Source organism: Oncorhynchus mykiss, chromosome 6 (genome assembly GCF_013265735.2).
Source record: "Oncorhynchus mykiss isolate Arlee chromosome 6, USDA_OmykA_1.1, whole genome shotgun sequence".
In the NCBI taxonomy this organism is placed as follows: Eukaryota; Metazoa; Chordata; class Actinopteri; order Salmoniformes; family Salmonidae; genus Oncorhynchus; species Oncorhynchus mykiss.
In genome coordinates, this window is record NC_048570.1 from 6661146 (window position 1) to 6676117 (window position 14972).

General features: G+C 43.0%; 1 protein-coding gene across 1 annotated transcript in view; it reads right to left on the minus strand.

Moving 5' to 3' along the window:
• Positions 1–11361: 11361 nt before the first annotated feature.
• sdf2l1 (stromal cell-derived factor 2-like 1) overlaps positions 11362–14972 on the minus strand; it is a 4181-nt gene continuing 570 nt past the window's right edge. Inside the window, exons 2-3 of the mRNA XM_021605153.2 lie at positions 13380–13576; positions 11362–13249 (exon numbers count right to left, since the gene is read on the minus strand). Of these exons, the coding sequence (XP_021460828.2) occupies positions 12965–13249; positions 13380–13576 (482 nt within the window). The 3' untranslated portion in view covers positions 11362–12964. The remainder of the gene's footprint in view (positions 13250–13379; positions 13577–14972) is intronic.

Genomic DNA, 14972 nt, shown 5'->3' on the forward strand with positions numbered 1-14972 from the left:
TTATGCTTCGTCCCCCTTGTCCATGTCAAAGAGAGGAGGGTAATCAGCCCTTCTTTCTGTAGGTATCATTTTTATTTCTCAACTCTCAAAGTTTAGCTCAATACCAACTATTTTACGACCAAGACATTTGATAAGGAGCAGCGGTTGGTGGCACAAAATGTGCACCAACTATTGTGAGGGCATAGGCCTAAACAGCACCTTCAGAAAGTAGTCACACCCCTTGTCTTTTTCCCACATTTTATTGTGTTACAGCCTGAATTTACATTGGATTAAATAAAGATTTTGTTGTCACTGGCCTAAACACAATACCCCATAATGTCAAAGTGGAATTATGTTTTTAGACGTTTTTACAAATTCATTAAAAAAATGAAAGGCTGAAATGTCTTGAGTTGATAAAGTATCCAACAACGCCTTTGTCACGGCAATCCTAAACACGTTCAGGAGGAAAGATTTGCTTAACAAGTCACATAATAAGTTGCATGAACTACAATAATAGTGTTTAGCATGATTTTTGAACGACTACCTCATCTCTGTGCCCCACATGTTCAAGGTCCCTCAGTCGAGCAGTGAATTTCAAACACATATGAAACCAAAAATAAATGGGGGGGGGGGGGGGGGGGGTGTCCAATGTCTTGCAAAGAAGGACACCTATTGGTAGATGTTTTTTTTTTTTAAAGCAGACGTTGACTATCCCTTTGAGCATGGTGGAATTCTTAATTACAACTTTGTCACTGTAAAGATACAGACTTCCTTCCTAACTCAGTTGCCAGAGAGGAAGGAAACCGCTCGGGGATTTCACCATTAGGCTAATGGTAACTTTAAAACAGAGATTAATGGCTGTGATAGGAGAAAATTGAGGATGGATCAACGACATTGTAGTTACTCCACAATACTAAGCTAAATGACAGAATGAAAAGTAGTAAGCCTGTATTGAATAAAAATATTCTAAAACATGCATCCTGTTTTCAATAAGGCACTAAAATAAAACTGGAAAGAAATGTGGCAAAGAAATGAACTTCATGTCCTGACTACATAGTGTTATGTTTGGGGTAAATCCAACACATTACTGAGTACCACTCTTCATATGTTCAAGCATAGTGATGCCTGCATCAAATGTATTGTATTTCTGTTTATTATGGATCCCCATTAGTTCCTGCCAAGGCAGCAGCTACTCTTCCTGGGGGTTATTATGGATCCCCGTTAGTTCCTGTCAAGGCAGCAGCTACTCTTCCTGGGGTTTATTCTGGATCCCCATTAGTTCCTGTCAAGACAGCAGCTACTCTTCCTGGGGTTTATTATGGATCCCCATTAGTTCCTGTCAAGACAGCAGCTACTCTTCCTGGGGTTTATTAAGGATCCCCATTAGTTCCTGCCAAGGCAGCAGCTACTCTTCCTGGGGTTTATTATGGATCCCAATTAGTTCCTGCCAAGGCAGCAGCTACTCTTCCTGGGGTTTATTAAGGATCTCCATTAGTTCCTGCAAAGGCAGCAGCTACTCTTCCTGGGGTTTATTATGGATCCCCATTAGTTCCTGCCAAGGCAGCAGCTACTCTTCCTGTGGTTTATTATGGATCCCCATTAGTTCCTGCCAAGGCAGCAGCTACTCTTCCTGGGGTTTATTAATGGTCCCCATTTGTTCCTGCAAAGGCAGCAGCTACTCTTCCTGGGGTTTATTATGGATCCCCATTAGTTCCTGCCAAGGCAGCAGCTACTCTTCCTGGGGTTTATTATGGATCCCCATTAGTTCCTGCCAAGGCAGCAGCTACTCTTCCTGTGGTTTATTATGGATCCCCATTAGTTCCTGCCAAGGCAGCAGCTACTCTTCCTGTGGTTTATTAAGGGTCCCCATTAGTTCCTGCAAAGGCAGCAGCTACTCTTCCTGGGGTTTATTATGGATCCCCATTAGTTCCTGCCAAGGCAGCAGCTACTCTTCCTGGGGTTTATTATGGATCCCCATTAGTTCCTGCCAAGGCAGCAGCTACTCTTCCTGGGGTTTATTAAGGATCCCCATTAGTTCCTGCCAAGGCAGCAGCTACTCTTCCTGGGGTTTATTAAGGATCCCCATTAGTTCCTGCCAAGGCAGCAGCTACTCTTCCTGGGGTTTATTATGGATCCCCGTTAGTTCCTGCCAAGGCAGCAGCTACTCTTTCTGGGGTTTATTCTGGATCCCCATTAGTTCCTGTCAAGACAGCAGCTACTCTTCCTGGGGTTCAGAAAAATGAAGGTAGTTTTATACAATTTTAAAAACACTACAATACATCAACAGATTTCACAGCACATTTAAGTGTGTTCCCTCAGGCCACTACTCTACTACCACATATCTACAACACAAAATCCATGTGTACGTGTGTGTATAGTGTGTATGTTATTGTGTGTTTGTATGCATGTGTCTGTGCCTATGTTTGTGTTGCTTCACAATTTCTGCTAGTCCATAAGGTGTATTTTTACCTGTTTTTTAACATCTGAGTCTACTGCTTGCATGAGTTACTTGATGTGAAATAGAGTTCTGTGTAGTCATGGCTCTATGTAGAACTGTGGAATAGAGTTCCGTGTAGTCATGGCTCTATGTAGTACTGTGGAATAGAGTTCCGTGTAGTCATGGTTCTATGTAGAACTGTGGAATAGAGTTCCGTGTAGTCATGGTTCTATGTAGAACTGTGGAATAGAGTTCCGTGTAGTCATGGCTCTATGTAGAACTGTGGAATACAGTTCCGTGTAGTCATGGTTCTATGTAGAACTGTGGAATAGAGTTCTGTGTAGTCATGGCTCTATGTAGAACTGTGGAATAGAGTTCCGTGTAGTCATGGCTCTATGGAGTACTGTGGAATAGAGTTCCATGTAGTCATGGCTCTATGGAGAACTGTGGAATAGAGTTCCGTGTAGTCATGGCTCTATGTAGTATTTATGCACCTCCCATAGTCTGTTCTGGACTTGGGGACTGTGAAGAGACATCTGGTGGCATGTCTTGTGGGGTATGCATGGGTGTCGGGAGTTGTGTGCCAGTTGTTCAAACAGACAGCTCTGTGCATTCAAGATGTCAATACCTCGTTGTGGCACCTGAACAACACGACTGAACAGTAGACCAGGTGCGACAAAACTAGGGCCTGTAGGACCTGCCTTGTTGATGGTGCTGTTAATGTTACGGGTTTGCTTGTCATTGGCAAAGACGAGGGAGTTTTCTGGGATAAAAAGAAGTGGAACAGAGCTAAGTACAGGTAAAAACCGGGTTCAGTCTGCTTTCCACTAGACACTGGGAGACAAATTCACCTTTTAGCAGGACAATAACCTAAAAGACGAGGGCAAATATACACTGAAGTTGCTTACCAAGACGACCATGAATGTTTCTGAGTGGCCTAGTTACAGTTTTGCCTTAAATCAGCTTGAAAATCTATGGCAAGACTTGAAAATGGCTGCCTAGCAATGATCAACAAATAACTTGACAGAGCTTGAAGAATAAATAAAAAAATCCAGGTGTGCAAAGCTTTTAGAGACTTACCCAGAAAGATTCCCAACTGTAATCGCTGGCAAAGGTGATTCTAACATGTATTGACTCAGAGGTGTGTATACTTATGTAAATTATATATTTCTGTATTTCATTTTCAATAAATTTGCAAAAAATTCTAAAAACATGTTTTCACTTTGTCATTATGGGGTATTGTGATGTCATTATGGGCTATTGTGATGTCATTATGGGGTATTGTGTGTAGATGGGTGACAATTCAGGCTGTAATATCATTTTTTTGGGGGGGGGGGGGGGGGATAAGTCAAGGGGTATGAATACTTTCTGAAGGTGCCTTAGGTGTCATGGGTAGTAGCCTACAACTCCAACGTTTTCATAGGACATTACATTTACTGTTGGATGAATACATGGCTACCAGCAGTGGGTATCACAGGCGGTTGGTGGCGCCTAAATTATGAGCCGTCCTCCCCTCACCAGCCTCCTATGCTGGGTATTATATTTAGAGTTAGAGATCTAGTTCATGTGTTTTGAGTTTCCACTTCCTCAGGTGTCGAACTCCAAATGAATTAGCCTGTGATATTAGTTAGTGCACATAAAGAAGAATGTAATTCATCTCTATTGGAGAAAAACTATTGTGGAGGCATGGTGCCACTGTAGCAGACAGTGACAGAAAATGTTACTCTGGAGCCCTGTGATAGTAATGAACACTTAGGGTAGGTGACGATTCAGGGGAACATGTTAGTCTAGAGCCCTGTGATAGTAATGAACACTTAGGGTAGGTGATGATTCAGGGGAACATATTAGTCTAGAGCCCTGTGATAGTAATGAACACTTAGGGTAGGTGATGATTCAGGGGAACATATTAGTCTAGAGCCCTGTGATAGTAATGAACACTTAGGGTAGGTGATGATTCAGGGGAACATATTAGTCTAGAGCCCTGTGATAGTAATGAACACCTAGGGTAGGTGATGATTCAGGGGAACATATTAGTCTAGAGCCCTGTGATAGTAATGAACACTTAGGGTAGGTGATGATTCAGGGGAACATATTAGTCTAGAGCCCTGTGATAGTAATGAACACTTAGGGTAGGTGATGATTCAGGGGAACATGTTAGTCTGAAGCCCTGGAATAGTAATAAACACTTAGGGTAGGTGATGATTCAGGGGAACATGTTAGTCTAGAGCGAGATGGTGGCACACGCAGTGATGTGGGCTGGTGTGGATGAAATTCCGCCCCTGGTGGTGGTAGTAGTACCCAGTACGCCCCTGGTGGTAGGCTACCTCTTGGGTGGTCACAGTAGCCGCATTTACATGTCCTCTCCCCACTCTTATGCGGCTCTTGGTATAATGGGCGTTCTAACCAGCCCCTAGTTCTTTTATGCAAGTTCTCCTCCCCCACGTCACTAGTGTGGCTGCAGTGGTCCGTAGGGCTTCTGAACTGAAGGCGAAGTGGCGACAGTGGTGGCCCCCTTCCACACACACACCACACACACACACACACACACACACACACACACATTCTGAAGCGGATCAGCCATTATCACAACCATGGAGCTGAAAATAGAGTGAATGTTTGCTTTCCTTGAACTATAGAGAAGTGGTCAATTGATGGAATCGGGTCCGCCTTTGAAGAGTTGAAGTCCCTCCACCTAATTCTCGGGGTACAGGGTTCAGGGTTATACACTTCTATAGCTTCCCAACAAAACTCAGGTTTAAAAAAAAATATCACTTTCAGAAGCTTTTTTTTTTACAGGTCGCAAAATTAGTCGCGTGAATAAAAGGCAGTCTCAGTAGGAAATCGCGTGCGTGTTGTGTGCACACTTCATGGAGATACATGTAGAGTATATTGAACTCGACACTCACATCATCAGCATTAGCGACCGGAGGCTACGCGAAATGGACAATGTGCGATGAGCTCCCACTCCATGAAATGACATACACGTACGTGATGCTAGTTTCACTCGGTCTAAACAGCGGATTCAAATAATCAACTAATCATCAAGATTTGATCATTTGAATCAGCCTTTGAGTGTTACGGCAAAAAACCCAAAACGTTCACTCCCTAGGTTCCCGAGGACCGACTTTGGGAAACGCTGCCCTAATCTGCAACATAATTATAGATTTATACACATAGCTAGACTATACATGTGTTACATGGATTGACACAGAAACACAACGCATTTTACATGTTCTAAAATACAATTTAGCCTATAATGCTAATAATTAGGCAACATGTGGCGCAAATTCTTGATAGCTTCTATAATAATAATGATTTTATGTATGAAAAAAATTAAAGCAAGTGTTTTATTGCAATAAACCTGTTAATATCTGTTACAGAGTTGCCATAGCCCGGTGCTAAATCTGACGTCCACACATACCCGCGTTTACGAGGAGGCTAGGTTATATTAGAAGTCAAGCTACAACCGAGTTTTGTCTTTTGAGTATTTCAAGATCCATTTGAAAGGACAATTAAACATAATCTAATAGCCTAGCCAGGTGAGGTGCCGTGGTATCGTCCAAGACAAGAAACAATTGCCGACGTTTTAGGTGCTGTATGAAATCTGCATTTTGGCAATGGTCGACGAGCAATTCACCTTTCAGAGGGGCTTGTGTGAGTGTGAGTGTGTAGCCTACTGCATCCCCGACAGACAGGCAGTGACACTAGTGATGCGGACCACAGCCGACCGCACAATGAAACATCCTCACTGGTCCATGGCGTGGTGAACGCGGGTATTTTCCTGGTTGTTTGTCGCCACCTGCTGGTCTGAAAGCGGCAGAGCAAGGCGCACCAATTTGGAAGAGACACGGTGGATGGTAAGTCAAGGTGCGTTGAGTACCACAGCCCCATCCAGAACACACAGATAAAAAGCAATTAAAAGTTATTTTATCATGCAGGATAACATATATACTTTTTATGAGATTGTAGTTTTGGAGGATTGGAAATGCAGGTGGTTTTCTTTAACTTCTCGTACAAACCCGTATATCCTATTAGTAGTCTTTTCAACTATGTGACAGGAAGTCATCCTGTGTTTTGAGGGAAATGTCTCATATTTTTCGTATCGAAAATAATAACGTGTACCTATGACTCTTACTTTTGGTGAGATTGGATTGCTAGGCATGTAAATGTGTTTGCAGTCTAAATGTTAAACTATTCAACCAGAAATATCAAAACAAATCTTTGATTTAATTAAGTAACGTGCCAATGCTATATTTGATAGCTATAATTTGGCTAAAGATGCACTAGAGAATTATGTGTAAACAAAACACTGATGCTTTGAAATGAGAATGGTCCTCATACGAATTGTTATAAACGAACCCTGCATTCACGTGAACTTTCATAACACCTTGGCTCATGGACAATTCATGTCTTCGACTAATTTTCCACAACTGGAGTAATGACCTGATTTACATAATTTAGATTGTCACACTTCTGAGAGTTAGAATTGTGTAGGTCTCTCTCTCTCTGTCTGTCTGTCTGTCTGTCTCTCTGTCTCTCTCTCTGTCTCTCTGTCTCTCTCTTATATATATATATATATATATATATAACCTGTTTGAGTGAGATCATTTAACTTAAATTAAAGTGGTGCCGAATTCGTAACCTATAGTTCATGAACAATCCGTGACAATATTTAAGACTAGGCTATATTACTGTATTCACCAATAAAATAACGATGTGACGTATAGGAACATCCATCATTTCTAATGAAATCCGTAATGCTTGAAGGTGGCATATTTAAATGAGTTCTTCACTGTTGCTCAGTGGCAGTTTCGCCTGGCCCCGCAAGGTCGGAGCAAGAACCCCTCCCCCCAAAACCAGAAACAAACCCCCCCAAAATATCTCTCTATATTTTTTGTTGCTGTCGCCATGGGGCAGAGAGAAAAATGTGCAGTTTTATAGCTAATCTCATGCTATTTTACACATTTTCCCATGAGGCTGAGAGAAAAATGTTTCTGTTTTAGAGCTCCGGGATTCTTGAAAGATGGGACTTTTTGCCACAAATATTTGTCTTAATATTAACAGCATTTGAAATATATATTTTGATATACCAAAGTATCAGCTATCCAACCATGTAAAGGAACAACATCCCAATAATACAAAAAACAAGTTTTTTCATAAAAGGCAAGTAACTGGTGTCTGACTCCATCAAACACCATAAAATACATTTAATTTGTACAATTATTGTCCAATTTTTGGCCTTTAATGTTTAATTATTCAAATCTGTAATAAAAATCTCCAAACCTATTTCTGGTTTGTTTTATAGCACGATTGAATGTTCCAGGGCTAATTTTGTTAGCATTTTGGCATGTTATTCTAGATTTACAACATAAAACAACATTTATAAATCAAGCCTTATGTCGTAAGTCTAACACAGCAACTACTTCAATCATTTAAGCATTATGTTGCAAATACCTTACACTGTAAGGTCTACTACACCTGTTGTATTCAGCATTTCACTGTAAGGTCTACCTACACCTGTTGTATTCAGCATTTCACTGTAAGGTCTACTACACCTGTTGTATTCAGCATTTCACTGTGAGGTCTACTACACCTGTTGTATTCAGCATTTCACTGTAAGGTCTACTACACCTGTTGTATTCAGCATTTCACTGTAAGGTCTACTACACCTGTTGTATTCAGCATTTCACTGTAAGGTCTACTACACCTGTTGTATTCAGCATTTCACTGTGAGGTCTACTACACCTGTTGTATTCAGCATTTCACTGTAAGGTCTACTACACCTGTTGTATTCAGTATTTCACTGTAAGGTCTACTACACCTGTTGTATTCAGCATTTCACTGTAAGGTCTACTACACCTGTTGTATTCAGCATTTCACTGTAAGGTCTACTACACCTGTTGTATTCAGCATTTCACTGTAAGGTCTACTACACCTGTTGTATTCAGCATTTCACTGTAAGGTCTACTACACCTGTTGTATTCAGCATTTCACTGTAAGGTCTACTACACCTGTTGTATTCAGCATTTCACTATAAGGTCTACTACACCTGTTGTATTCAGCATTTCACTGTAAGGTCTAGTACACCTGTTGTATTCAGCATTTCACTGTGAGGTCTACTACACCTGTTGTATTCAGCATTTCACTGTAAGGTCTACTACACCTGTTGTATTCAGCATTTCACTGTGAGGTCTACTACACCTGTTGTATTCAGCATTTCACTGTGAGGTCTACTACACCTGTTGTATTCAGCATTTCACTGTAAGGTCTACTACACCTGTTGTATTCAGCATTTCACTGTGAGGTCTACTACACCTGTTGTATTCAGCATTTCACTGTAAGGTCTACTACACCTGTTGTATTCAGCATTTCACTGTAAGGTCTACCTACACCTGTTGTATTCAGCATTTCACTGTAAGGTCTACTACACCTGTTGTATTCAGCATTTCACTGTAAGGTCTACTACACCTGTTGTATTCAGCATTTCACTGTAAGGTCTACTACACCTGTTGTATTCAGCATTTCACTGTGAGGTCTACTACACCTGTTGTATTCAGCATTTATACTGTAAGGTCTACTACACCTGTTGTATTCAGCATTTCACTGTGAGGTCTACTACACCTGTTGTATTCAGCATTTCACTGTGAGGTCTACTACACCTGTTGTATTCAGCATGTCACTGTGAGGTCTACTACACCTGTTGTATTCAGCATGTGACAAATACAATTTGATTTGATTTGATTCCTCAGTCTCCCCTCTTGCTCTAGCAACAATAGACAAACATAGTGTGCTTATACTAATAACACACAAGTTATTGTATTGTTATTGTAATTTAAACATTCAATGTAGGTGTAGGTTGAAAAAAACATGTGAACCCCCTAGGCTAATGACTTCTCCAATTAGCTAATTGGAGTAAGGAGTCAGCTAACCTGTAGTCCAATCAATGAGATTGACTATAAAAAACACTCAAAAAATGTTTGTTTACTGATTTGAACCAAAGAGATCTCAGAAGACCTAAGATGAAGAATTGTTGACTTGCATAAAGCTGGAAAGGGTTACAAAAGTATCTCTAAAAGCCTCGATGTTCATCAGTCCATGGTAAGACAAAATGGTCTATAAATGGAGAAAGTTCAGCACTGTTGCTACTCTCCCTAGGAGTGGCCATCCAGCAAAGATGACTGCAAGAGCACAGCGCAGAATGCTCAATGAGGTTAAGAAGAATCCTAGAGTGTTAGCTAAAGACTTCGATAGACTTGCGAGTCTACAATATGTAAAACACTAAACAAGAATGGTGTTCATGGGAGGACACCACGGAAGAAGACACTGCTGTCCCCCCCCAAAACTCTGAAGTTTGCAAAAGTGCACAAGGATGTTCAACAGCGCTACTGGCAAAATATTCTGTGGACAGATGAAACTACAGTTGAGTTGTTTGGAAGGAACATACAACACTATGTGTGGAGAGAAAAAAGGCACAGCACACCAACATCAAAACCTCATCCCAACTGTAAAGTCTGGTGGAGGGAGGAGCATCATGGTTTGGGGCTGCTTTGCTGCCTCAGGGCCTGGACAGCTTGCTATCATTAACGGAAAAATGAATTCCAAAGGTTATCAAGACATTTTGCAGGAGAATGTCCGCAAACTGAAGCTCAATAGAAGTTGGGTGATGCAACAGGACAACAAACCAAAACACAGAAGTAAATCAACAGAATGGCTTCAACATAAGAAAATACACCTTCTGGAGTGGCCCAGTCAGAGTCCTGACCTCAACCTGATTGAGATGCTGTGGCATGACCTCGAGAGCGGTTCACACCAGACATCCCAAGAATATTGCTGAACTGAAACAGTTTTGGAAAGAGGAATGGTCTAGTCCTCTAGTCACCTCCCCATGCCCTAGTCCTCTAGTCACCCCCCATGCCCTAGTCCTCTAGTTACCCCCCATGCCCTAGTCCTACAGTCAGGTTGATCTACTCTCTCTCTACTTCTGGAAGATGTTTCCCCAGCCCTCATCCCAACCTCAGGGGAATCTCATTTCCACGACTCTTCTGCCAGGCGCTGGAGCTGCTGATCCCTATGATAATGGACCAGCTGACCCAGGCACCACAGTTATCAGAGAGAACCCCAGAGGAAGCTAGTAGCACCACCTGTCGGTCTGTCAGTGCAGCAAACCAGGAGCCATCCGCCCACCACACTGATCCAGGATCAGCCCTGTGCATATGGAGGCAGCAGAGTCAACCATAGTCACTGAAGAACCCTAGATAGGCCAGTGTCATAGAGCCTCTATACATCTGAATGGAATAGTTTGTCAACCATTTTAGGCAGGGTCTGTTCTGATTGGGTGGGGTGAAATAGAACTAGAACTCCAGTCTGTTGTCAACTCATAGAGTAAGACTAATCTTTGAGTCTAAAACGACTAATATTTATTTGTATTGTTTTATTGAACCTTTTATTTAACTAGGCAAGTCAGTTAAGAACAAATTCTTATTTACAATGACGGCCTAACCCGGTGAAACCTGGACGATGCCGGGCCAATTGTGCGCCGCCCTACGGGACTCCCGATCACGGCCTGGATGTGATACAGCCTGGATTCGAAACAGGGACTGTAGTGACGCCTCTTAGCACTGAGCCACTCGGGAGCTCATCCAGAGTCCTCTATTTAACTCTGAGGCAACTACTGGGCAGCTCCACTGCACTGACCCCCCGTCAGATTCTCTAAGAAGAACCTTTGCAATATTATTAATATGAGGGTGGTCCTGTTTTACGCTCTCTATCTTTCCGTCTTGTGACATTTTTCCAGCCTTGACGATGTCTCGTCTTTGCCCTGTTATTGCAAGAGTACATGACTTCTATGTCATTACATGAGTTTGTTCTGTCCAATAGTGTGTGGATGTGTGCAGTAGCCTATAGGTGTGAATTGCACAACTAGAGAATATTCCTTGGGACGTGGGCACAGAAACACAATGTTTTTATTCATTTGTTATTCATCGTCGAAAGAGCAACTAGCCCAAACGAAGGTGTTTCATGATAACATATGGAGTTGAGGCTCTATATTACAGACTAGAAAATATCCTCCCCGATGACCCACAATGAAAACGGCAGAAAACTAAAAAATAAACAGCCTTAAAAATGGTGTTCCAAATAACTTCAATCATATGGTCTTCCACTATACAAATAAACAATATCCTTTCCCGACATTCAAACATAAAATAAGTCTAAACACAATAAGAAAACACTCCCAAAAGCAAGTCAGGTGAGTCATGTTCCCGGGGGAAAGGCCTCACAGTAGGTGGTGTCTAAATGTGATGTCATTGTTACAGGTAAAGGGTGAGCACAGCAGCTAGAGGTAAAGGGTGAGCACAGCAGCTAGAGGTAAAGGGTGAGCACAGCAGCTAGAGGTAAAGGGTGAGCACAGCAGCTAGAGGTAAAGGGTGAGCACAGCAGCTAGAGGTAAAGGGTGAGCACAGCAGCTAGAGGTAAAGGGTGAGCACAGCAGCTAGAGGTAAAGGGTGAGCACAGCAGCTAGAGGTAAAGGGTGAGCACAGCAGCTACAGGTAAAGGGTGAGCACAGCAGCTAGAGGTAAAGGGTGAGCACAGCAGCTAGAGCTAAAGGGTGAGCACAGCAGCTACAGGTGTCAACCTTGGAAGTGAAAAATCCAGACAATGTTTGTTTTTATTGCCATCAGGATGTCGGTCGCTAAGGAGTAGACAGGCACAGTAGATTCACCTGGAAATGGCAGTTTCCCATAGATTCCCCCCCCCCCTGCAGGCAGGTGCTAATACCTCTGATATCAGAGCAGGACAACTGCCTCACCACATTCTCCCTCAAACTAACCAAAGCCAAATTCTTCAATCCCATTTTGTTCAGAGATGTGTCAAATTCAAAAACGTCAACCGATTCTCATCGTCAGACAACCTTCTCATCTCCCTGTCTGCTCCCGGCACCAGAGACCGACTGCACAGAGCCGGACGCTCCTAACGTAAGCCTATATTCAGTAGTCAATAGTCATCAAAAGTTGTTCCCGGTTGGCTAACGGGTATACGAAAGAATGTCATAACAAAGTCATAGGCGCCATCTTGACCCAGGTAGCTGCTGCATCAGTGTCATCCTGCAGTCGACTTGCACCGTCTGACGTGGCTCCCTATTTTAGCGCACTATTTTTGTTGATCAGAGTCATGTGGGTATGTATATATTATAGAATAGGGTTCCGTTTCAGAAGAAGCAGAGGCGCAATATTATGTGACGATGTCCGATGAGATCGTCGGCACTCATTGTGACGTCGTCAAGAGCTCGTCATGACGTCAGAGCTCACCGTGACGCAGCAGCTTGACGATGTCACCAGAGCTCTTCGTGACGGCGTCTCGTTAGCTTGATGATGTCATCAGAGCTCTTCGTGACGGTGTCTCGTTAGCTTGATGATGTCATCAGAGCTCTCCGTGATGGCGTCTCGTTAGCTTGATGATGTCATCAGAGCTCTTCGTGACGGCGTCTCGTTAGCTTGATGATGTCATCAGAGCTCTCCGTGATGGTGTCTCGTTAGCTTGACGATGTCATCAGAGCTCTTCGTGATGGTGTCTCAGCGGTTCTTGGCTGGGGAGAATGAACACACCCTCCATAGCCTTCCAGTAGTTGTTCTGGTTGGCAGTGCTCATGCCGTGCACCTCCCTCTGCCCCTGGATGGGGTTGCCGTACTGCTCGCCCGTCACGCTCAGGAAGGCGTCGGTGCCGACGTGTTTGAAGCGCACCGCCTCGTCCCGCTCCCAGATGGAGCCGTCGCACTGCACTCGCCACACGTCCAGGTCATCCCCCTCGCCGTTCTCGCCGAACGCACTCACCTCCTGGAGAAAGAGAATGGGACGATGTCAGGTTGATAGACAGCATTGAAGGGAAGTGGTGTGTGTTTGTTACCTTGTTGTTGGACAGTGACTAGCTAAAATTGTGTGTGTGTGTTCCCACTGCATCTCTTACCTGGTTGTTGGACAGCGGCGAGCTAAAGTGGTGTGTGTGGAGGTTGCGTCCCGTGGTCATGTGCGTGATGCGGACGGCCTGACCACACCGGATGGGCACGCCGCGTTGGCAGGTCCCGTCGGGCTTCCCCCGAATCCTCCAGTAACTGTTGGCGTCATCTGCACTCTCCACGCCCGTCACAGACTGCTGACCACTGCCTACAGTTTATACAAGGAGTCAACAGATTTGCCTCAAACCGCCATCTTGTTCTTCATTCTTCGTTTCATACGAGACGGTATATGTCTTTTCGTTCACTGACACGCCGGACTCGGAAATAGAAGAATGAAGACAAGATGGCGGTCCATCCAGTGTGGTCTTGTCTTCATTCTTCTATTTCCGAGTCCAGAGTGTCAGTGAACGAAAAGACATAAACAGTCTCGTACGAAACGTTTAGAGCACAAAAGGTTAAGGGCCAAAAACTTCACAGCATTTTGGGGTTTGACGTGCAAGATGGCACCGACTGACACAAGGTCCTCCCGTTTCAGGTTCCCAGTCACATTGTGCAGTATTATTATTCTTCTTCTGGTGGTGGTGTTGTTGTTTCTTACATCATTTCTCTCATAACGTTTCTAGTATTATCACCTTCAGCAGAAAATTATTTAGGATATTAGATCGGTAGTCAAATTCAAAACAGAAATTTGAAAACTCAATTTATACACTGGATTCTTGACATAGCTCACTAACATATCTACTGCTGTGCATACCATTTTCAGTAGGCTATATCTAGTGTAAATTCATCCGGTGTATGTATATGTACCGATAACACCTGTAACAGTAATCCAAAAGCTATTTGGGCTCTTAATTGGATTAGTTCCAACATTTCTTGATTTTTTGTTGTTTTTCTGTGTGATTATTTGTGTACTTGTTTTGACGTTTAACTGCACCGTTAGGAGCTAGTGACGTCAGCATTTCACTGCACCCAATATAACATCAGCGAAACTGTGTACACGGCCAATAAACTTTGATTTGATTGATGGTATATTACTTAAACGTCAGTTCCGGAATGACTAGTTACTACTGTAAGTGTTACAGCTAAAAACCCTCTTCCTGTTGAAACCCTCTTCCTGTGGGTTCTGTTGTTGCCCTGCAGTCGGTGCTACTGATATGTATCGCTGGGGATGGCAAGATTTGCATCCAGCACAGTCTACATTTTACTGTAAATTACAATAGGCCTACTTCACGTCTAAATCAGCGGTTAAAAAGTGGAGGCAAATGTATCCAATAGACCGCACTAGAATGTAACCACCTGCTTTCCCCATGGTTACAAATGTTTTGCACTTGTTTGTTGGAACAAAAATGTTCCACTCAACGATTGATACCACATTGTTACGAACTTGATTCTCGACCAGAGTCTAGTACACTGTCATATAGGCAAATCAATTAGCTTATTATTATGACCATTTAGAGCCGTGATACTTTTCGGTTTAACGCAACATCGTTCCTCCAGACATGCAGCTATGAAATGGAGACCAACCAGTTTATGATTGTCAGTAGGGTATTTGTTACGCTACGGTGCTTTGACTCAACGAAACCACTAAGATTGACCTTTACCGT